Source organism: Phyllostomus discolor, chromosome 11 (genome assembly GCF_004126475.2).
Source record: "Phyllostomus discolor isolate MPI-MPIP mPhyDis1 chromosome 11, mPhyDis1.pri.v3, whole genome shotgun sequence".
In the NCBI taxonomy this organism is placed as follows: domain Eukaryota; kingdom Metazoa; phylum Chordata; class Mammalia; order Chiroptera; family Phyllostomidae; genus Phyllostomus; species Phyllostomus discolor.
The window spans coordinates 46,273,195-46,298,457 of NC_040913.2; the positions used below are offsets into that span (position 1 = coordinate 46,273,195).

At 36.1% G+C, this 25,263-nt stretch overlaps 1 protein-coding gene across 2 annotated transcripts in view; it reads left to right on the forward strand.

Annotated features, from left to right (window-relative positions):
* The window catches only part of GPALPP1 (GPALPP motifs containing 1), a 39,950-nt gene that overhangs the window by 7,691 nt on the left and 6,996 nt on the right, over positions 1–25,263 (forward strand). Inside the window, exons 5-7 of one of the 2 annotated variants that reach the window (XM_028526520.2) lie at positions 15,183–15,314; positions 15,851–16,015; positions 19,249–19,347. In XM_028526520.2, coding sequence (XP_028382321.1) covers positions 15,183–15,314; positions 15,851–16,015; positions 19,249–19,347 — 396 coding nt within the window. Of the gene's footprint in view, positions 1–15,179; positions 15,315–15,850; positions 16,016–19,248; positions 19,348–25,263 lie in introns of both variants that reach the window. The other variant, XM_036011341.1, reaches the window with a different exon arrangement.

Genomic DNA, 25,263 nt, shown 5'->3' on the forward strand with positions numbered 1-25,263 from the left:
TTTGTACCTACCAATTATGCTCCTTATTCCCTGTATCTTTTCCCCCACCCTGCTGATAACCCTCCATGTGATCTCCTATTTCTGTGATTCTGTCCCTATTCTAGTTGTTTGCTTAGTTTGTGTTTGTTTTCAGATTCAGTTTTTGATAGTTGTAAGCTTGTCATTTTACTCATCAGTTTTCATCTTCTTTTTCTTAGATAAGTCCCTTTAAAATTTCCTGTAATAAGGGCTTGGTGATGATGAACTCCTTGAACTTGACCTTATCTGGGAAGCACTTTATCTGCCCTTCCATTCTAAATGAAAGCTTTGCTGGATAGAGTAATCTTAGATGTAGATCCTTGCCTTTCATGATTTGGAATACTTCTTTCCAGCCCCTTCTTGCCTGTAAGATTTCTTTAGAGAAATCAGCTGATAGTCTTATGGGAACTTCTTTGTAGGTAATTGTCTCCTTTTCTCTTGCTGTTTTTAAGATTCTCTCCTTACCATTTTCTTCTCTTCAGTTAAGCCAGTGGAAGCCCCAGTTACCATTTTAATTAAATGACCTTCTATACTCACCATGATCATTCTGAAAATCCTTAGAATTAGTTCCTCAAATTAAAGCAGCTTTTCACATACAAACAAACAAAAAGATTCTTTCATCATCTTTAATCTTGAGTGATTTCATTATCATGTGTCTTGGTGTGTTCCTCCTTGGGTCCAACTTCTTTGGGACTCTCTGAGCTTCCTGGACTTCCTGGAAGTCTATTTCCTTTGTCCGGTGAGAGAAGTTTTCCTTCCCTATTTTTTCAAATAAGTTTTCAATTTCTTGCTCTTTCTGTACTCCTTCTGGCAATCCTATGATTCAGATGTCAGAATATTAAAGTTGTCTCGGAGATTCCTAAGCCTCTCCTCATTGTTTTGAATTCTTGTTTCTCCATTCTGTTCTGGTTGAATGTTTATTTCTTCCTTCTGCTACAAATTGTTGTCTGAGTCCCAATTTCTTTCCCATCACTGTTGCTTCCCTGTGATGCGGACACTGGCCCGCATTGTCCGTGGTGTTATGGATGAGATACGAGACAAATTCATATGGACTACCAAGTCCTGTAGAGGAACAGGGACAGCACAGCTACTCTCTCATGAGGAGAGCAACCTGACCCTTGCCTTCACAGACTTTTATTGGCTTTCTAATAGCATACATCAAAGAGGGCTTTCATTCATTATACTTAAGTTTGCTTTAGGTAATTACTTTTTACAGATAGCAATGGAAGGGATGTTACTGATTACTTCTTATAGATTAACAATGAAACAATGTTGCAAATGCAAGGGAATGATAAGAGTAATAGGTCTGGTTACATTTCAGTCCTTGAGAGAATTAGACTTCAGGAAGTTACTTTAAAGATCTGCAGTAAGCATTTGCTGCCTGAACTCAGGGTGAAGGAGTTTTAGCAAGAGCAAGTCACAAAGCAGCCTAGTTATAATGCAGGCCTGATTACCCACAGGAGAACCGATCCATGGTTTGGCTCCTGCGTGCCACAACATGCTTATTGGGTTTTTCAGTAGGGCTGAGCTACAATTGCCATTGCTAGGCAGATCGGTTCCCTACATTCCGGTATGTTTTTCTTTATTTCGCTTTGCATAGCCTTCACTTTTCTTCTGTTTTGCATCTACTCAACCATTTCTGTGAGCATCCCAATTAGCAGTGTTTTGAACTCTACACTTGATAGGTTAGCTATCAGCTCATCACTTAGTAATTTTTCTGGAGTTTTGATTTGTTTTCTTCATTTGGGCCATATTTCTTTGTCTTAGCCCACCTGTTATGTTGTAAGGGGTAGAGTCTTAGGTATTTATCAGGATGGCACAACCCATTTACTGCATTGTGGCACTGTATATGGGGGAGGGGTCAGAGAGAGAACAATGCCACTTGCTTGGCACTTGCTCTGCTTTCAGTCACTTACCCGACTACCCATAAGCATATTGGGCCCTTTCTGGTGCTGGTTCGCGGGGGGGGGGGGGGGGTGTATGTTCTAGGACCCCATGGGTCTCTCCAACAAACTTTCCTGTGAGACTGGGAGTTTCTCTAGAACCCACCCGCTCAGGTCTTTACAGCCAGAGGTTTTGAGTCTGTAGTTTCCTTACTAGAACCCTGGGTTGCGCGGTCTGTCTCATTCCCGAGTTGTTCCTCCCAGCTCCTCCACATGCAAATGTGGGACCGCCCAGTCTGCTAGCTGCCACCTGGCCCTGCCTTGTCAGCTGCCTTTCTGCACATCCTCTCCACCCTGGCTCTCCAACTCCACCCTCCTACCAGTCTGGATGAATGTTTCTTCTTTGACTCCTTGATTGTCAGACTTCCATACATTCAATTTTCTGTCAGTTCTGATTACTTTTTGTTTTTTTTTTTTTTAATTTGTTGTTGTCCTTCTTTTGGTTGTGCAAGGAAGGAAAACATATCTACCTACCCCTCCATCTTGGCTGGAAGTCCTCAAAGATGTCATTTCTGGCCAACCAATTTGAAATTGCTGACTTAATCTTCCCTTTACTCCTGTCCCCTTCTCTCCTTTAATTTTCTCCATAGCATTTATCACTACAGGAGATACCATTTATTAACCTCTCCCTATGAGAACGTGAGTCCATGGAGGACAGAGGTTTTGTCTTATCTGCAGCAGCCATTCAAAGTATTTGCTGAATGAGTAAGCGAGGCCCAGTCCCTGCCCTCATTGCACTTACAGTGTAGTGGGCAATATATACAGTAAACAAATAACATCTAATATGAATGATTAAAAAGGTGAGACAAAATATAATGGAACCATGACAGGGAAATCTAATAAGAAGAAAGGAAAAAAAGTCTTAAGTGAATATTAATGAATTGGAGCTAGCCCAGCAAAAAGGAAAGATTGTTCTAGAAAGTACAGATAGCTTATTTGAAGGCAAAAAAAGTAAGGAGAGGGAGAAAGTTAGGGTTTAAAAAAATCTAGGATGGTTAGGGTGGAGAGAATGAGAAAAAAGGGTAAGAGAAAGGGAGAGAAGTAGGCAAGAGCCACACAAGCTTTGAATCCTGGTGGAGCTTAGTTTCATTACTAGTAGCATGCAGGTGGTTATTTTACAAAGTTGTTTTAAGGATAATTTAGAACAGTAGGTATTCAATTTATAATAGCTCTGTTGTTAATATTACAATTAGTGTTATGATTACCACCTCCACTGTTGATGTCATAGGAGTAACTTTGAAGAATTGATGCTGCGTATAAGGAATCCTTTCTAACAAGGTTGTTAAATACAGGAATAAATGACCAGAGGTAGGACTTCCAGCCATATAAGATAGCCACAAAATTAATACACAGTTAAGCTTAAAAGAAAGAAAGGGAAATCCATTGGTGTTAATAATATTGAGAGACTTCAAAGTCAGAGCAGTAAACACAGGTTACACAGCACAGGGCCACAGTGGTTTCAGAGGTACCAGCCATAAGCCCTGGGGTATTGGGCATGTGAACAGGAGCTGTAGGTTCAGGCTCACTCAGGCAGAAGAGAATTGAGCCCACTGAATAAAGCCTACAGCCTCAAAGCACTGCTCTATCTGCAACAAGGGTACTAGAGAAATATAACCCTCTGTCCTTAGGAAAGTTTTCTTCAATCTAGGGCCTTTTCAGGCTGTGCTGCTTTCAAATGATTCACACACACACAAAGCTGGGGGTGTCTATCCAACTCTCTGCCTCAGAGAAAGAGGGGCAAAGGGTGGGGAAAGAAAGATAAATGTAAAATGTTAGCAACTGATGAAATGGGGTGAGGATACATGGGTGTTTTACTTGTCTTAGCACTGCATTCTTTCAAAATAAAAACTTTAAAAGATGTAGCATAATTCAAATTTATTTACATCTAGAACTTTGTCCTAACTCACCTGACAGCAACAAATGGGTAGTTTATATAATTCCCTAGGTAGTATCTATTACACATTATGTAGCTTTTTTTAGCAAGAGGGGAAGGATGAAGGTAGTGTAGAGGTTACATCATAGCCTACCTGTTAAAGGGACTCTTGGTTCTGAATTCTTTGCTTTGTAATTTTTCTTTCAACCTTTTTCAAAAGACACTTCTTTTTCTGTTGTCATTTTTTTTTCAAAGAGAGGCTTCTCTTAGTCTCTTATTCACAACGTATACCCCCAAATTAAGACATACATAATAACGCTAATGGTTAATATTTGTTGAGTGAGTGCTTGCCACAAACCAGACACTGCAAAGCAAATATAAACTCATACTTGCCTGACTTAATTATATTTGCATGACTGCATAAACTTAATTCAAACAATAGTCCTGGGGGAATAGTGTGTCAACTAGAATACTTTTAGCTGCAAATAACAGAAAATCTAACTCAAAATGGAGTTTTATCTTAACCTACAGAATTAGCAAATGGGTTATTTATATAATTTCCTGATTGGTATATAATCTATTAAGGAAAATGTGTTTCATATATTATAAGAGATCTAGGGGTAAGGGGTCATCCCAGGGTTTGTTAATTCAGTGGCTCAATGAGATCACTGTTTTTTTCCTATCTTCTCCATCATCCACAGTTTGTTAGACTGACTGACTCCTTCATTATATCAACAAGCCTGCCAAAGTTCTAAGAGTCACATGCAGGTGGTAATGTTCAGACATGGAACAGAAATGGTCCCTTCCAAGGTTTCCTGTAGACCTAACCTCATGTTTCTTTGGCCAAACGGTCAAGAGAAATGAGACCAAAGTGTTTGGTCTAGAATTATTAACATTTTTCCTTAAGGAGTTAGAGAAGGTCCCAGGTTCCTGAGAAGAACATGGCTCCAAAAAGGATGATCAAATTTAGTATTCTCTTAGCAACAGAGTAGTTATTGATTGCAGCTGTTATAATCCCCATCTGAAAGACAAAAACGAGGCCCAGAAAGGTTAAATAACAAGCCTGAGGTTGCAGGGCTAATACAGTAGTAAATTGAGGCCATGAACTCAGTCTAACTCTGCAGCCCAAACTATAAACCAATAGGGTACAGAATTTCTATTTTATTTCTAAATAAAATAACTTACATTTTTTGTGGGGTTTTTTTTTAATTAACTCATCCAGGACACCAAAATGATTTAATACCTAGATTGGATGTGGGTTTATGATTCTGGCTTCCCATTTTCAGTTTAGTGTGTTAAACATGATTTTCTGTTTGTTCCTCCATCCATTTAGTTTATGGCTTCCAACATCCTAAGTGGTTATTTCTAAAAATTTCAGGCATTATCCTACCAAAACATGCTGAAATTTACCTTTATGAAACCACATTTTGTTAGGTGGAATTAAAAATACTATTAGCTTGTCCCATCATCTTAAACTTCAATACTATATCAATGTCATATCTTTTATAGTTTTACTTTAATATATAATCTTTATTATATTTTTTCCATTACCATTTAATCCTTTTATACCCTTTCCCCACAGCAGTCACCCCACTATTGTCCATTTCCATCAGTCCTTTTTCCTTTCTGTTTAATCCTTCCACGCCCTAACCTCCCCAGGCCACCCCCCACTAGCTGTCATCTGTTCTCCATCTATGAGTCTGTTTTGCTTGTTAGTTCAGTTTGTTCATTAGATTCCACATATGAGTAAATTATATGGTATTTGTCTTTCTCTGATTGACTTATTTCACTTAGCATAATGTTCTCCAGGTCTATCCATACTGTTACAAAGGGTAAAAATTTTTCCGATTTATGGCCAACTGGAATTACATTGTGTAAATGTCCCATAGTTGTTTTACCCACCCATCTACTGATGGACACTTGAACTGCTTCCATATCTTGGTGATTGTAAATAATGCTGCAACGAACATAGAGGTGCTTATGTGCTTTCGAATTAGCATCTTGGGTTCCTTCAGATAGATTTCCAGAATTGGGATTGCTGGATCAAAAGACCGGTCCATTTTTAACTTTTTGAAGTATCCCCATACTGCTTTTCACAGTAGCTGCACCAGTCGGCATTCCCACCAACAGTGCAAAGGCATTCCCCCTTTCCCACATCCTCACCAGCACTTGGATATTGATTTATTGATGATAGTCATTGTAACAGGTGTGAGATGGTATCCCATTGTGGTTTTTATTATCATTTCTCTGATGATAGTGACATTGAGCACCTTTTCATATGTCTGTTGGCCATCAGTATGTCCTCTTTGGAAAAGTGTCTATTGAGGTCCTTTGCCCATTTTTTTAATTGACTGGGTTTTTTTGGTGTTGAGTTTTGTAAGTACTTTATGAATTTTGGATATTAACCCCTTATCAGATGTATCAATCAATAATTATGTTTTCCTATTCTGTGAGTTCTCTTTTTTTTTTTTTGGTTGATGATTTCCTTTGCTGTGCAGTGTCTCATACTTTAAAAGTTCATTATATCTTTTATATCTGCTCATTTGTGTCACCAATATTATATTTATAGGGTGGTTGTAATCTGTTTGAAATAAATGTCATCAACATCACAGAGCTTACCCTTACAGAGATAAGCTATAAACACTTAAAGTTAAATCATCATCAGTTAAAATAAATAAAATAATAAAGAAGTTCTATGATATAAAAAACTGGCCTTGATCTTAGAATATTTGAGTCATAGATACTAGTTTTATAACATTGGAAAGATGTTTACCTTTTGAAATGTTAGCCTAGGTTTCCTCAAAAAAGAAAATAAATAATTATGCCGTTTTGCAGTTATGAGGATCAAATTAGGTGTGGTATACACACTCCATAGTTACTAAGAGAGAGTATATGATTAAATTTTTTAATATGTTTTATTGATTACACTGTTATAGCTGTCCTATTTCCTTCTACCCTTTATTACCCTCTGCCCTGTATCCCCTCTGCCACCATTATTCCCCCACCTTAGTTCATGTCTATGGGTCATACATATGAGTTCTTTGGCTTCTCTATTTTCCAAACTATTCTTATCCTCTCCCTCTATTTTGTACCTACCATTTATGCTTCTTATTACCTGTACCTTTTCCCCATTCTCCTCCTTCCACTCCCTGCTGATAACCCTACATGTGTTCTCTATTTCTGTGAATCTGTTTCTGTTCTAGTTGATCGCTTAGTTCGTTTTTGTCTCTGTTTTTTTAGATTTGGTTGTTGATACTTGTGAGTTTATGGTTATTTTACTTTTCATAGTTTTCACCTTCTTCTTTTTATTAGATAACTCCCTTTAACATTTCATGTAATAAGGCGTGGTGATGATGAACTCCATGAACTTGACCTTATCTGGGAAGCACTTTCTCTGCCCTTCCATTCTAAATGGTAGCTTTGCTAGGTAGAGTAGTCTTGAATGTAGGCCCTTGCCTTTCATGACTGTGAATACTTTCCAGCCCCTTCTTGCCTGTAAGGTTTCTTTAGAGAAATCAGCTGATTGTCTTGTGGGAACTCCTTTGTAGATAACTGCCTCTTTTTCTCTTGCTGTTTTTAAGATTCTCTCCTTATCTTTAATCTTGACTAATGTAATTATGATGTTCCTTGGTGTGTTCCTCCTTGGATCCAAATTCTTTGGGACTCTGAGCTTCCCGAACTCCTTGGAAGTGTATTTCCTTTGCTGGATTAGGGAAGTTCTCCTTCATTTTGTTTTCAAATAAGTTTTCAATTTCTTGCTCTTTTCTTCTCTTTCTGGTACCTGTATGATTCCAATGTTGGAACGTTTAAAGTTGTCCTGGAGGTTCCTGAGCCTCTCCTCATTGTTTTGAATTCTTGTTTCTTCATTCTGTTCTGGTGGAATGCTTATTTCTTCCTTCTGCTCCAAATCATTGCTTTGAGTCCTGGTTTCCTTCCCTTCACTGTTGGTTCCCTCTATATTTTTCTTCATTTCACTTTTCATAGCCTTCACCTTTTCCTCTATTTTACGACCATACTCAAGCATTTCTGTGAGCATCCTGATTACCAGTGTTTTGAACTCTGAATCTGATAGTTGTATTTCTTCATTGCTTATTTGTATTTTTTTAACATTTACTTTATATTTTTTATTGTAGTTCAAGTACAGTTGTCTCCATTTTCCCCTTACCACTCCCCCTAACCCCAGCCATCCCCACTTCCCACCCAAGATTCTACCCCACTTTGGTTTTCTCTGTGTGTCCTTTATACATGTTCCTGAAAACCCTTTCCCCTTTTGCCCCCATTGTACACTCCCATCTCCCCTGTGGTTACTGTCAGTTCTTAATTTCAATGTCTCTGGTTGTATTTTGCTTGCTTGCTTGTTTTGTTGATTAGGTCCACTTAGAGGTGAGATCATATGGTATTTGTCTCTCACTGCCTGGCTTATTTCACTTAGCATAATGCTATCCCGTTCCATCCATACTGTTGCAAAGTATAGGAGCTCCTTTTTTCTTTCTGCTGCGTAGTATTCCATTGTGTAAATATACCGTAGTTTCTTGATTCATTCATTTACTGATGGGCATCCTCTCCAACACTTGTTTCTTGATTCATTTATGATGGCCAATTCTGACCAGTGTGATGTGGTATCTCATAGTGGTTTTCATTTGCATCTCTCTGATGGCTAGTGATGCTGGGCATCTTTCAATATGTCTTTGGGCCCTCTGTATGTCCTCCTCAGAGAAGTGTCAGTTCAAGTCTTCTGCCCATTTTTTAATTAGGTTTTTTGTCTTCCTGGAGTGGAGCCATGTCAGTTCTTTATATGTTTTGGAGATCAAACCCTTGTCTGAGGTATCATTGGCAACTATGTTTTCCCATTTAGTTGGTTCCTTTTTCATTTTGTTGCTGTTTTCTTTGGCCATGCAGAAGCTTTTTAATTTAATGAAGTCCCATTTGTTTATTCTTTCCTTTATGTCCCTAGCTCTAGGGGACATCTTGGTGAAAATACTGCTGCATGGAATATCTGAGATTTTCCTGCCAATGTTTTCCTCTAGGACTTTTATGGTGTCATGACTTATATTTAAGTCTTTTATCCACCTTGAATTTATTTTTGTGTATGGTGTAAATTGGTGATCAAGTTTCATTTTTTTGCATGTAGCTGTCCAGATCTCTCAACACCATTTTTCAAAGATGCTATTTTTATTCCATTTTATGCTTCTTCCTCCTTTGTCGAATATTAGTTGACCATAGAGACTTGGGTTTATTTCTGGGCTCTCTGTTCTGTTCCATTGGTCCATGTGTCTGTTCTTATGCCAGTACCAGGCTGTTTTGATTACAGTGGCAGTGTAATACAGTTGGATATCAGGTATTGTGATCACTCCTACTCTGCTCTTCTTTCTCAGAATTGCTGTGGCTATTCAGGGTCATTTATGTTTCCATATAAATTTTTGAAATGTTTGTTCAGTATCTGTGAAATACGCCATTGGTACTTTAATAGGTATTACATTGAATGTATCAATTGCTTCGGGTAGTATGGCCATTTTGATGATGTTAATTCTTCTAGTCCATGAACATGGTACATAGTTCCATTTGTTTGTGCCTTCCTTAATTTCTTTCTTCAGTGTTGTGCAGTTTTCTGAGTACAGGTCTTTTACTGCCTTTGTTAGGTTTATTCCTGGGTACTTTATTTTTCTTGTTGCTATATCAAATGGGATTTTTTTTCCCTGATTTCTGTTTTTGATATTTCATTGTTGGTATACAAAAATGCCTTTGATTTCTGGATATTGACTTTGCATCCCCTGGTTTTGCCAAATTCACTTATTAGGTCGAGTAGTTCTTTGGTGGAGTCTCTAGGATTTTCTGTGTACACTATCATGTCATCTGCACACAATGACAGTTTTGTTTCCTCCTTTCCAATTTGGATGTCTTTTATTTCTTTTTCTTGTCTGAGTGCTGTGGCTAGGACTTCCAACACTATGTTGAATAAAAATGATGAAAGTGGACACCCTTGTCTTGTTTCTGATCTTAGTGGGAAAGCTTTTAGGTTTTGCCCGTTGAGAATGATGTTGGCTGTAGGTCTCTCATATGTGTCCTTTATTATCTTGAGGAATGCTCCCTCTGTTCCCACTTTGCTGAGTGTTTTTATCATAAATGGATGTTGTACCTTATCAAATGCTTTTTCCATATCTATTGATATGATCATGTGATTTTTGTTTTTGCTTTTGTTTATGTGATGTATTATGTTTATTGATTTGTGAATATTGTAACATCCTTGCATCCTTAAGATGAACTCCACTTCATCATGGTATATAATCTTTTTAATGTATTGCTGGATGAGATTTGCCAATATTTTGTTGAGGATTTCAGCGTCTGTTCATTAGCAATATTGGCCTGTAGTTTTCTTTCTTCATTGTATCTTGATCTGGTTTTAGGATTAGGATGATGCTGTCTCCATGAAAAGTGTTTGGGAGTCTTCCCTCTTCTTGGATTTTTTGGAATAGTCTGTTAAAGATAGGGACTAGCTCTTCCTTAAATGTTTTGTAAAATTCCCCTGTGAAACCATCCTGTCCAGGGCTTTTGTGTGCTGGGAGTTTTTTTATTACTGCTTTGATTTCAACAGCTATTATTTATTGGTCTGTTGAAGCATTCTGCTTCTTTATTCAGTTTTGGATTTTACCTATGTTTTCAATTTTCTTGGCATACAGTTCTTTATAGTAATTTCTTACAACCCATTGTATTTCTGTGGTCTCTGTTGTAATCTCTCCTCTTTCATTTCCGATTGTGTTTATCAGGGTCCTCTCTCTTTTTTTCTTGATGAGTCTGTTTAAAGGCTTGTCAATTTTATCTGTCTTTTCAAAGAACCAGTCCTGGATTTTCTGATCCTTTGGATTTTTGTTTTAGTCTCTATGTCATTTAATTCTGTTCTGATCTTGGTTATTTCCTTCCTTCTACTTGCTATGGGCTGTCTTGTTGTTGTTCCTACAGTGCTTGTAGGCATAGGGTTAGGTGGTTTGTTTGAAATGTTTCTGTCTTGTTTAGGTAGGCCTGTATCGCTATGAACTTCCCTTTCAGACTTCCTTCACTGTGTCCCAAAGTTTTGGATTGTTGTGAGTTCATTTTCACTTATTTCTAGAAAATTTTTGATTTCTTCCTTGATCTCATTTTTAACCTATTCATTGTTTAATAACCTGCTATTCAATGTCCATGAGTTTGAGTGTTTTTGAGCTTTTTCCTTGAGGTTGGTTTCCATTTTCAGGCCCCTGTAGTCACAGAAGATGCTTGATATGATTTCAGTTTTCTTGAATTTGTTGAGGCTTGTTTTGTGTCCTATCATGTGGTCTATCTTTGAAAATGTTCCATGTGCATTTGAAAAAAATGTGTATTTTTGCTTCTTTGTGATGAACGATTTTATATATATATATATATATATATATATATATATATATAAGTTATGTCCATTTGATCTAGGACATTCAATGCCACAATATCTTTGTTGATATTTTGTTTGGAAGATTTATCCCTTTTTTTTTTAAGATTTTATTTATTTATTTTTAAGGAGAAGGGAGAGAGAGAGGAAGAGAAATATCAGTGTGTGGTTGCCTCTCACATGACCCCCTCTGGGTACCTGGCCCACAACCCAGGCATGTGCCCTGACCAGGAATCAAACCAGCGACCCCTTGCTTCGCAGGCCATCACTCAGTTACTGAACCACACCAGCCATGGCAAATGTATCCCATTTTTGGCAGTGGAGTGTTAAAATCCCCTACTATAATTGTGTTGCTGTCAGTATCTTTCTTGAAGTCCTCCAAGATTTTCTTTACATATTTGGGTGCTCCTTTGTTGAATGCATATTTGTTTATTATGTTTATTTCTTCTGGATGGATCATTCCCTTGAGTATAATGAAGTGTCCTTCTGGGTCTCTTTTTATGGCCCTTGTTTAAAAGTCTATTTTGTCTGTTATCAATATTGCTACCTTGACTTTTTTTTCCTGTCCATTTACTTGGAATATTTTTTCCAACCCTTCACTTTCAGTCTGTGTAGGTTTTTTGTTCTCAGGTGGGTGTTTTGTAGGCAACATATGTGTGGGTCATGATTTCTTAACTATTCAACTATTCTATGTCTTTTGATTGGAGCATTTAACCTGTTTACATTTAAGGTAGATACTTACATTTATTATTGGTAGATAGTTATTCATTGCCATTTTACTTCCTTTGTACCAGTGTTCCTCTTTCTCTTCCTTTTCTTGAAGCAGTCCCTTCAGTGGCTCTTGCAGAACTGGTTTGATGGAGATGTATTCTTTTAGACTTCTTTTGTCCGGGAAACTGCTTATTTTGCCATCCATTTTAATTGAGAGGCTTGCTGGATAGCGTAGTCTTGGTTGCAGGCCTTTGCTTTTCATTACTTGGAATATTTCTTGCCATTCCCTTCTGGCTCAGAGCGTTTCCAGCGTTTCCACTGAGATGTCAGCTGCTAACCTTATCGGGGCTCCCTTGTATGTTACTTCCTGTTTCTCCCTTGCTGCCTTTAAGATTCTCTCTTTGTCTTGTTATTTTCCCATTTTAATAATGATGTATCTTAGAGGGGGCCTCTGGGTTTCTCTTGGTTGGGACCTTCTGTGCTTCCTGAATTTGTGTGACTTTTTCTCATCAAATTGGGGAAGTTTTCTATCACTACTTTTCAAAGTTTTTCTATCCCTTGCTCATCTTCATCTTCTTCTGGTATCCATATTACATGGATATTATTACATTTTGTGTTGTCCTGCAGTTCCCTTAACCCCTCTTCATTCTTTCTGAGCCTCTTTTCCTTTTCTTGCTCTTTCTGGGTGTTTTTTTTTTCTATTTTGTCCTCCAGCTTGCTGATTCAGTCTTTTGCTTCATCTAGCCTGCTTTTGATTCCTTCTGCTGTGTTCTTCGGTTCAGAAATTGTATTCTTTGTTTCCTCTTGGCTCTTGTTGATAGTTTCATGCTATTCTTCGTTTCCTCTTGGTTCTTGTTGATAGTTTCTATTTCCTTTTTCATGCTGATAAAGTTTGTAGTGAGTTCATCGTAGTTTCCCTGTAGTTTTGGGTAATTCTCAGTGAGTTCACTGAGCTTCCTTATAACCATTGCTTTGAACTCAGTATCTGAGAGTTGGCTTGCCTGTATTTCATTTAGCATTCTTTCTGAGGATTCCCCTTTCCTTTCATTTGGGGCTTCTTTGTCTTCCCATTGTTTGTGAGACTCTTCTTGTTTGCCTCTTGTTTTTAAATTGATCTGTTCTGACTCCCTAAGTTTGAGGTGTGAACTTCTATGGTAGGAGACGTGTGAGATTCAGTGGTGCACTCTCCTTGATCTCCTGAACTTGCTGCTCTAGGGATGCCATTTATGTTGGCTCTCCAGATGTATTTGTGTTTTGATTGTTATTGGGTCTTTCTTTGGTGGGTCCTTCCCTCCAGCTGGTTGACTGAGGGTCACTCCACTCACCACATCTTATATGCTGTTGTGCAGGTGCTGCCAGAAGAAAACCCCAAAGCCCCGGTAACAAACCCACATCCTCAAAAACATCTCACCCTGGCAATGTCATTTTTAACAGCAAATGAACCAGTATTAATTAGGGTGTAAGGAGATTAAGATTATTATTAGCAAGGAGAAAGACTATAGTATAAATTGTAGTGACTTAATATGTACAGACTTGCTGTACAAGAAGTAAATGTTGAAAAGCTACGCAGGAAAGAAAACATCAGTAATCATGGAGAAGACCACAGTGGATTTCGCCTTGATAGCCTTTAGTATTTACCACTGTTTTTTTCTTTTCGGATCCACCTCTGGTGATGTCAGATGCTGACCCCTTCCGGACTTGGGCAGCATCCTCTCAGTTTCCCTGCTTGGTAGTAAGGGACAGAGCCTTAGGTATTTGCCAGGGCGGGACAATTCACATCACTGTGTTGTGATGCTGTAGGTGGGGGAGGCGCCCGAGAGGAAACAATGCCACTTGCTCAGTTCTCCGAGGGTTTGAGTCACTTCTCCACTAACCACAAGCAAGTTGGGCCCTTCAGGTGGATGGTTTTGTGTACCTTTTAGGACCCTTTCGGTCTCTCCAACAAACTCTCCTGTGAGTCTTGGAGTTTCTCCTGCAGCCTCAACCCCCACCGTTTTTTTCAGTCAGAGGTTTTGAGGGTTTATTTGTCCACACTGGAACCCTGGTTTGTGTGGTCTGTCTCAATCCCCAGTTGTTCCTCCCAGTTTATCTGTGGGTCTACCAGCCACCACCTTGCTGCAAATCTTCACCCCAGCCGGCTGCTGGTCTCCATCCCTCCTACCTGTCTGGATGAGTGTTTCTTTAACTCCTTGGTTGTCAGACTTCCATACATATCTATCTTCTGGCAGTTCTGGTTATTTTTGTTTTTAAATTTGTTGTCCTTCTTTTGGTTATGTGAGGAGGCAAAGTATCTATGTATGCCTCCATCCTGGCCAGAAGTTAATAGTATGTGATTGAGAGTAAGGCCCAGGACAATATGTAATTATCTAATCACTTGTACCTGTGGCAGTCACTATAATTGTTTACAAAAGAAAGCACAACTAGAAAGTTACCTTCAAGTGATTAGTGGGAAAATTATAAACAATACAAATGAACTCCTAGTCATGGTAGTTTGAAAAAAATAAGAAGCCACTGCCTTTCAGAGCTGGAGAACAAGCATGTTTTATTGTTCATCTTAATACATTGTATGTTTTAGGACTAGGACTGCTTGAAACCCTATTGTATATAGCAAGCATCTAACCCAGAGTCTTACATGAAAACCCTTTATTAAAATAATTTGCTGAGAATTAAAAAAATGAATAACTATAGTACTGTAGCTATGAAACAGTATTGGGGTAAGTACTTTGGGAACCAAATTAACTCATTCAGGTTAGCATTTGGAAATGCACAGCATCTCTATTTCAGTGGGGGATACTGCATCACGAACACTGATACAGCTTCCAGTAGTGTCTCAGTCGTGTGCCTCTTATCCCAAAGAGTGTTTTCTGTACCAGGAATGCAAATGGTTTCCTCTCCGACCTGTCAATAATAGTTACCTAGAATATCATTTTGAGAAGAATTATGAGGCCACATTGTTGTCCATGAGGAAAAAAGCTGAAATAATTTAATGAGGTCTGCTGTGGATCTCCATGGGAGGAGAGTTTGGACAATCCACATTCCATGGGTTTGTCCCCCCTGTACTGTGCACTTCAGGAAGGCACGGAAAGTGCCCTTATTGCTTAGTGCTTAGCCAGCAACAAATTAGTTTTTGTTATATTGTCTCTTGGTAATCAGATTCCTTTAAACTTGAAATAATTTAGTTATTTTCTATAATCCATAGCTGTGCTCTTGGTTTGAAGGTAATGTCTTATTTCAAAAGGAAACAGATAGCAGTGAAGATGAAGACATTGTTGGACCAATGCCTGCAAAAGGACCCGTTAACTATAGTGTAACGACAGAGTTTGAAAAAAGGGCCCAGAGAATGAAAGAAAAACTGACCAAAGGAGATGACGTAAGTTTTTAATATACACTACTCTGAGAAATAAACTAACTAAATTAAAAATCTAAATTTTAAAAATAGATATTAAATAATACATATACAAGAGTGGAGCAATGTGAAACATGCCTTATTCTTGTATCATTATTTATTAATTATTGTATTTTTCCCCTTACAAACAACTGTAAACATACTTTTGCCTCACCCTGTATATGTATGTATATATATGTGTGTGTGAAGGAAACTTAGTGGCTAGGTAACCCAGAAGCTATAAAAGGAAAAGACTGACAAATTTGCCTATTTAAACATTTTTGTATGGCAACTATAAAGAAGTCAAAAGAACAATAAATTAGATGAAAATATTTATAATGTATATGATGAAAACATTAATTCTATTAAATCCTTTGTCTTAAAGTCTGCTATTTAACTTGAAAGCTTCAATTGAAAAACATAGTCACTTATACAGCATTTTACACACGCACACATATGCTCTTTCCAGGTTACTGGGGTTTGGGTTTGTTTTTTTTTTTAACTTTTTGTTTCTCTTAAAGGTTTCAGCTAAACCAGTTACAAGGGAGTTATGGATGACTGAGCTTCCTCCAGAATTTAAAGACTTTGGTCTTGGGCCCAGAACTTTTAAGAGAAGAACAGATGACAAATCTGGAGATCGATCAGTCTGGACAGATACTCCAGCTGACAGGGAAAGGAAGGCTAAGGTGAAAGTGTTTGTTCATGTATTTCTGTCCATGTTGGCTCTATTTGGAAAAGACATAAGGCAAAATATTTAAGGGTACTACTTTTTAAATTATGATTCCAAAAGGAAAAATACAGATTTCCCCTTGAAGAAAAGTGACACCAGTTGCTTACTATTTCCCAATAAACTATATCATTTAAATCTCTAGAAAACCCTGAAGCATGGGTTTATCGATCTCATTTTACAGGGGAAACTAACCCCTGTGAGGTCAATTTTTCTGGTGTTGCAATGCTGGTAGGTAATGAATAATAATTCTGTTGTATACCTTTCTAACTCGAAGCTCTTGGAATTAGGAATTTCAAAACTGGTCCTCATACAACATCATACTATCTCCATGACAAGGTATGTTTTAAAATATCTTGAAAGAAAACAAAGCCACAGATTAACCTAGATTCTTAAATGATGCATAATGACTCATGCTACTATCAAGATAGGCAAAAGTACTTTCACTAATAGTACTAAATATGGTATGATCTCACATATGGAATCTAAAAAAAGGACAAAATTTTTTTAAAAATCTGAGCCTGAGGTACAGGGGTGGACAAATAGGTGAAGGGGGTCAGAAGGTACCAATTTCCAGTTATAAAATGAGTCAGTTCTGGGGATATAATGTACAGCGTGATGGCTATAGTTAATAATACAGTACTGCATTTTTTAAAGTAGCTAGGAGACTGGATCTTGAAAATTCTCGTTGCAAGGGGAAAAAAATTGTAACTGTTTAGCAATGGATATTAACTAAATTTATTGTGGCAGTCATTTTGTAATATATACAAATGTCAAATCATTACATTATACACCTGAAACTAATATGTTAGTTATACATCAATAAAAAATAAACACTTTCATTAATGCAGTAAGTAATTTACAAAATATATGCCCCCAAAAGTATGCATAAAATACATTATTATTTTTAAATTTTCTTTTCTTGAATTTTTCTGTTTATTTCAAAACACTCTGTTGTACCTTAGCAGTTGAACCACTGTCCCCAGCACTACTACTTAAATTTACTCTATCCAAAGATTTTAATTCCCTTAGGGCATCCCATTCAGATTTTAAATACTCTGCTAATTGGAGCCTTAAGATTTATAGCTTTATCAGTTCTGACTTAAACAGTTGCACAATTCTTTCTCTCGCTTGGTTTATCTTATTCATTAGTACCTAGAATTCTGTAACTATAAATTGTATTATGGGCTTTCTATTGATTGCCAGTATAGAATGAAGAAAAAGCTCCTTAAGGGGCATTTATTTTAGTGGAGAATTGCTTGTGATGAAACAGTGTTACTGTTAAAATGAGGATAGTATGTTGAAATCTCCTCATTTTTAGCATCCTAACCTGCACATGTGGTGATGCTGTAAGTTCTCTATTGCCCTGAAGATTAAAAGAATCTGGAATTGTAATAGAAAGGTGAGGTGAACCAACACATGGGGGCAGAATAAGCAACAAAAGATGTGTAAACATGAGCCACACCTTTGAATGACAAGTGTCAAAAGGCCTAATCTTCCTTAACTGGTCACTTATACAAATAATATACTATTGGCATTTTTGTAATTTAGTCTTTAAGATTGTCTCCAAAAATACAATTAATTCCCTTGCTCACAGGGACTTTTTATTTGTGCCTACATTTATTTATGCATTTTTCTGTCCTTCTGTATGCAGGGAGTCTTCTTCAGAGAAAGATATCACAGAAAAGTAAAACAAATAGAAACTAGGCAGTACAATTTGAACTAAGTGATTTTAGGCCCTATGGCTGAATTCTTTATATCTGGTCATTCTTTTCAGAGCTTAATGTAATGTTCAGTGTTTACAAAGGACTCATGAAGGAATTACTACTATCCCCTTAAATTTTATGTGGTATAGCATTACATCAGATAATACATACTTATATGTATTTGTGGTACCAAATAATATATATTATCACACAGAGCTATTCATTTTCTGGTATTTTTGATCCTGTGTAAAAGTTGATGACTGATTTTTTATTTTTGTAACAGATCATTGTTGTTTCCTTTTTTAAAAAAAATGTTTAATAGGTTCATCTAACCTTTTTATATTTGATTGTGCAGCATACATCTCCCATATCACTCATGTTCTCACATTCACTTAGGCAACATTACCTAAAAGAAGTAAAATTGTTCTTTAGAAAGAAATAGCAGTGTGATGTATAAAATAATTGAATAAGATATGTTATATTCTCACCTCCCAGTCTTGACTGGATCAATTAACTCTTCAATAGTCAGGTTTTTATCTCCATCTACCATAACATCATTTTTCTCTGAATATTTACAATTAGAAGCATCTGTTTTCTGGGAAATGTTTTATGAAAAATAAGAATTAAATTATTCCTATGTTTTTAATGTAGTTTATTAAATACAATGTCATTTTAGTACATTATAAAGATAAAAATTATGTAAGATTCTCATTGGTTTTCTTAAGCAAATAGCAGCAGTATAAAAATACGTTTGAGAACAATGGTTTTCAGTTGTTTTTTATGTTTATTTTCTTCATTTCTGGTTGGGAGTATATTCTCCAGAATTTTTTTTCTAACTAGAATTTGTTGGAAATGTACGTACATACATATGTACGTACTTCAGGTAAATTTGTGTGTGTTCTATGGCAAATGTTTTTTATCTTAATTTCAAATTCCAGTTGTTCATTGTTGGTATATTTTGTATATTGGCCTTGTGTCCTGCAGCTTTGTTGCACCTGCTTACTATTCCAAGAGTGTTTTTGTTGATTCGTTGAGGTTTTCTACATAGAAAGTTTGTCATCTATGCATATAGTTTTATGTTTTCCTGTCTGTACACCTTTTATTTTTTCTTAATTTGTTTCCTCAAAAAGTAACTTACCAAGTTTTGAAAATATAATGCAAGATTTCTTTTTAAGCCTTATTTTATCTTTAACATTTTATTATAGTTTGTCAAACTGATTCCTGAGATAAAAAAAATGGTGATTCTTCTATTTCATTGGATAGAGTTGTGTAGGTTATTTTTTGTTGTTGTTGTTTCCAGGAAAATCTTAGATTACCAACAGACCTCTGATCAGGTATATTAACATATGTGGTGGGAAGAGGTTCAACAAGCCTGGCTTATTAGTTTAGTCTCTAATTACTCAATCTGAGTAAAAATTACAGTTTTCCTTTTTATTGTCCCTTAATTATATGGTTCAGTAATGTGTTATCTGTGCTTGTTCCTTAGGAGACACAAGAAGCAAGGAAGTCACTCAGTAAGAAGGATGAAGAACATATATTGTCAGGAAGGGAAAAGAGATTGGCTGAGCAGGTGTCCTCATACAATGTAAGTCATGGAATAAAATACATGACCTTTTATGTTTTTCTGTCTTTTAATGCTCCTCATTTTTTTCCTTTTCTTGTTTCTCTTTTATATGTCTTCTCTTTATCTGTCTTTTTCTATATATCTGTTCTGAAAAATATTGAACTCTGTTATGTATGTATTTATATAAAATCCTTTTGTGTAGCGTTTTTTAACTGATCTCATATAATAGTCTTAGTTCATTTTTTATGTAAGTTACATATCAGAAATTTAACTTTTAGCGATCAATAGCATGTGATCCGAAAGTAAGAACCCTACTAACTCCTAGAGAACCTAAGTACATACATTTTTTTAATTATAGGCAGATTTGGAATATTTGATGTAAAGATTTAAGTATGGGAGAAAAATGTTTTTAAAACATTTTTAATGTTTTAATATGGTTCAATCTAAATTTATAAAGTGAGCAGTCAGTATACATTTGGCATAGCATTATTTTGTTATATTCTCTTAGTTGAAAAAAAAATAAATGAATAAAAACTGTCCTGGCAGGCTAGCTCAGTTGGTTAGAGCATCACCTGGATATGCCAAGGCTGAGGTTTGATCCCTGGTCATGACACATACAGGAATCAACCAATAAATAGAACAACAAATTGATGTTTCTCTCTCTGTCCTTTCCTCTCTTTCTAAAATCCATTTTTAAAAATTTTGTTTTAATTTTTTAAATATTCCATTTTTTAAAAATGGTGTTTCAGTTCAAAGAATAAATGTGAATCACTGAGCCCATTGGCCCCTGAAAGGTGTTGTGTTCAGGAAAATTACCTTCTGTTCCCAAAATATTAATTAATAAAAAGTTCTATAAATGTGAAAAGTATAATGAGAATGATTTCTTGGACATGCAGACCAATATCACAAACAGTGAAGCTGAAAACTGACAAGCTCAAAAGTCACATCTCAACAAAATTAAAAGTGTCACTATCACTTAAGCCATATTCTCTGACTACAAGGAATTTAAGTTAAAATTCAGATAACTTAAAAGTCTGTACAACAAGAAGTCAGAAAAATTTAAACTTTGTATCAAAGAAGACGTGATAATGGATGTTAGAAAATACCTAAACCTGAGTGATACAGAAATATAACATATTAAGATATGTGAGATGCAATATAAAGTAGTACTTAGATGCAAAGTTTATAGCCATAATGAGTTATGTTAGAGAAAAAGAATAGCTGAAAATTCACAAGCTGTGCTTTTTCCAAAAGAACACTTTTATAAAACTAAACCTATACCCACCCTATGACTGTGCAGCTCCATCCCTGGGCATTTATATAAAACATGAAATGAAAATATGTCCACAGGAAGACTTGAACATGCTTTATTCATAATAGCCTCAAGAAAAGACTTATATAAGAATATTCATGGATGCTTTATGAACAGCTCAGGTGCCCAACAAAGAGAAAGAAAAACCAAACTGTATACAATGAAATACTACTGGGCAATAAAAAGGAACAGGTTACAAATAAATGTGATAACGTGAATAAATCTTGAAGTCATTATGCTAAGTGGAAAAGGTCTTATACAAAAATTCCTATACAAGTCCACACCCTGTGATTACATTTGTAGGAAACTCTACAATAAGCAAAATGAATCTATGGTAGAAGAACATCACAGTAGTGGTTATTGGAGTGGGAATATGAGAATTGAGCATATATAATTATATTACATTACAATTGAGCAGGAAGGGGCACACAGAGCTTTCTAGGGTGATGGAATTTTCCGAGTCTTGATAATAATTTGACTTCTAAAACTTAGTAAATGTAATATTAAGATTTGTGCATTTTATTGTATATAAATTTACCTGAAAGAAAAACTTGCAAACAAATACTAAACTCTGGCTAATGAAATGAGTGATGAAGTACTTAGGGGAACACGTAATGACGTACGCAATTGACTTTAAAATGCATTTAAAAATTAGGATTTTAATCTCGTACTGAAATTTTGGTTACTTGTAAGATACATTTTTCAAAATATTAATATAGTCTTAAGACTCAATCACCATATAATTCTCAGTTTTGATAAATTGAGCACTATTCTTTTTGAAAAATTTATTTAGAGAGAAGATGGAAGGGAGAAAGATAGGGAGAGAAACATTGGTGTGTAAGAAACATTGATTAAGTTGCCTCTTGTACATGCCCCAACCTGGTCTGGACCCACAACTCAGGCACTAGCCCTGGCCAGGAATCTAACTGGTGACTTTTTGCTTTGTTGGACATTGCTTAACCAGCTGAGCCACACCGGTCAGGGCCAAGCACTATTTAAAATATTAACATGAAGCTCTGACCAGTATGGCCCAGTGAGTTGAGCATCATTCTGCAAACTGAAAGTTCTCTCCTTGGGTTCCAAGTCAGGGCACATGCCTAGGTTGTGGCCCAGTACAAGAGGCAATCAATCAATGTTTCTCATACAACACTGTTTCTCTCACTCACTTTCTCCCTCCCTTCCTCTCTTTAAAATTAAATAAATAAAATCTTTAGAAGTAAATAAAATACTACCATGAAGACAAAATAACCAAACTGGAATCTTAGCTTGAATTTTCAAAAGTTGCTATGAAACTATCCCATTAACATAAATTGCTCTGGCTTTTTATAATTTCTTGTAAAATAAATTTCAGTATGAGATTATATAAATAATAAATAAATAATATTTTTATTTTGTTAGATGAATAAATTGGGTAAATCATCAAATTGGCATTTTGCAAATTGATTTCTACATGAATTGGCCTTCAATGTGAGTTTTAGCGAATTGACTACTTCTAGATGTTTTTGTTGTTGTTTTTTATAGTTCTGGCACTAGTGTGGTCATTTGTGTCACAGCATGCAAAGTATGCTAAACCAGAGAGTGCACCTGAAACAACTGATACAGCAAGACCTTGAATTGTTTGAATGGATTATAATAGTCCAGTGGTTTGGTGTATATCCCTTCTTTTTTTCTCCTCACCCAAGGACATACTTACAGATTTTAGAGAGAGAAGTAGAGAAACATCAATGTGAGAGAGAAACATCAATTGGTTGCCTCTCATACAAGAGACCAAATCCATAACCTTTTGGTTTTGGGACGATGCTCCAACCAACTGAGCCACACTGGCCTGGGCTTCTCCTGTCTTTATTCATGTTTAATTTATTAAATTTACTAATAACAGATGCTCTTTGACTTAACAGTGGGGTTACATCCTAATAAAACCATCATAAATTGAAAATATCATTAAGTCAAAAATACATTTCAAACATCTAACATACCAAACATCACAGCTTAGTCTAGCCTACCTTAAGTGTGTTCAGAACACTTATATGTGCTTACAGTTGGGCAGAATCATCTAACATGGAGCCTGTTTTATAATATAGTATTGAATATCTCACATAATTATGCATATCACTTGTAAAGTCAAAAAATCATAAATTGAAACATTTTATGTCAGGACCTATCTGTACAGGGGATCAGTAAATTGAAACCTGCCATCTTTATTTCTCCATTTTTGTTTACTTTTTGTTACATTTTGTACAGTTTTGCTCATCCTTTTTCTCAGTAGGGGCTCTAGATAAAGTAGGGCCTCTACAATTTCATTTTTTCTCACATCTCCTCCAAACTTTGTTGTCTATTTTCTTCAGCTTTTAAATATCTTCAGGCCTTCCCCTTCCAACTTTTTTTTTTAAGATTTTATTTTTATTTATTTTTAGAGAGGGAAGGGAGGGGGAGAGAGAGAGAGAGAGAGAGAGAAACATCAATGTGCGGTTGCTGGGGACTTGGCCTGCAACCCAGGCATGTGCCCTGACTGGGATTCGAACCTGCGACACTACCTTCAAACTTTTGATAGACTCTCTAGACACCTTCATCACTGTAGTTGCATTAGTGAATTATTTTCTAATAATGGGAAGAGAGGAAAATGTGGAGAAATGGTATGAAAAGATCAAGTTTTTATAGTATTGTTTTTTGCACTTATATATTCATATATAATTATATTACATTATAATTCCCCATCCTAAAATTAACCCTATTCCACATCTCTTTTGTGATGTCATTCCAGTTCTTTCTATTAATACCAAACTACCAGAAAGAGTAATCTACGCAGGGGATTCCACAACTGATGGGTACCCTGTATAAGAACCTGGGTGATTTTTAAAAGCACAGGTTGCTGAGACCCACAGTTGATTATTATCATTCACTAAATATATGGTGGGGCTCGGGAATCTTCTCTTCAACCAGTCAGCAGTGGAGACCAGTGACCTTCAAGTGTTTCTGCTTTGGTATCTCCTAAAAGAAACCTTTTACTTGACATCTTAAATTTTATATTATAAGTTTCAATAGTTATCAAAGATAATTTATAGCATTCATATGACTCTATTAAATGTTTTAAATGGAATCTAAATACCAACACAATTCAGGATATATCAATATTTGTGAAAAATATATAAAATACAAAATATATAAAATAAACAAGTACTTCCTTAACGGTTGGAAATTTTATTTCATCCTTTTTTCTCTTTGAGTTCATAATTTTATTTCTGCCCTGCCACATAATTCTGTCCTAATGGAATTTACTATTATACTTGAAAGTTTTTCGTCATTATATTTGATAAGTTGTATTTTACTGCAACAAAAATATGCACATAAATTGAAATTGAAAGTTTTTTAAAAAATTTCTGTGTCTTAAAATGTTTATGCTTTTTAAAAATTTCTGGATTAAATTATAATTTCAGTTGATCAAAACAATGTAAACAGGCCCTGGTAGTTAGGTTGGTTAGAACGTCCTCCTGATATGCCATGGTTGTGGGTTTGATCCCTAGTCGGGGCACATAAAAGAATCTACCAAGTAATGCATAAATAGGTGGAACAGCAAATTGATATTTTTCTCTCTCTCTGTCTTCCTCCCTCTCTCTCCTTTCTTTTCTCCCTAAAATCAAAAAAATAAAATTAAAAATAAAAAAACAATGGAAACATGGCAAATTTTGGTAAATAATTATTAATTGTAAAAAAGTAAAATGTACATTTCACTTAATCTCCTTTTTTAAAGTATATTTTATTGAGTATGCTATTACAGTTGTCCCATTTTTTCCTCCTCTTTATTCCCTTCCATCTTGCACCCTACCCAACAGCATTCCCCTCTTAATTCATGACTACAGGTCATACTTAAACATTCGTGGCCTTCTCCATATCCCATACTATTCTTAACCTGCCCCTGTCTATTCTGTACCTACCATTTATGTTTCTCATTCCCTGTACTTTTCCCCCATTGTCCTCTCTCACCCTCCACACTGATAACCCTCCATCTGATCTCCATTTCTGTGATTCTGTTCCTGTTCTTGTTGTTTGCTTAGTGTGTTTTCATTTTTGTTTTGTTCTTTTAGGTTTGGTTGTTGATAGCTGTGATCAAGCTGTTGATAGGTTAGGTTGTCATTTTACTCTTCATAGTTTTGATCTTCTTCTTTTTCTTAGATAAGTCCCTTTAACATTTCATATAATAAGGGCTTGGTGATGATGAACTCCTGTAACTTGACCTTATCTGAGAAGCACTTTCTCTGCTCTTCCATTCTAAATGATAGCTTTCCTGGATAGATAATCTTGGATGTAGGTCCTTGCCTTTCATGACTTGGAATACTTCTTTCCAGCCCCTTCTCACCTGTATAGTTTCTTTTGAGAAATCAGCTGATAGTTTTATGAGCACTCCTTTGTGGTAATTGTCTCCTTTCCTCTTGCTGCTTTTAAGATTCTCTCCTTACCTTTAATCATGGGTAATGTAATTATAATGTTCCTTGGTGTGTTCTTCTTTGGGTCCAACTTCTTTGGGATTCTCTGGGCTTTCTGGAAGTGTATTTCCTTTGCCAGATTGGGGAAGTTCTCTTTCATTATTTTTTTCAAGTGAGTTTTCAATTTCTTGCTCTTCCTCTTCT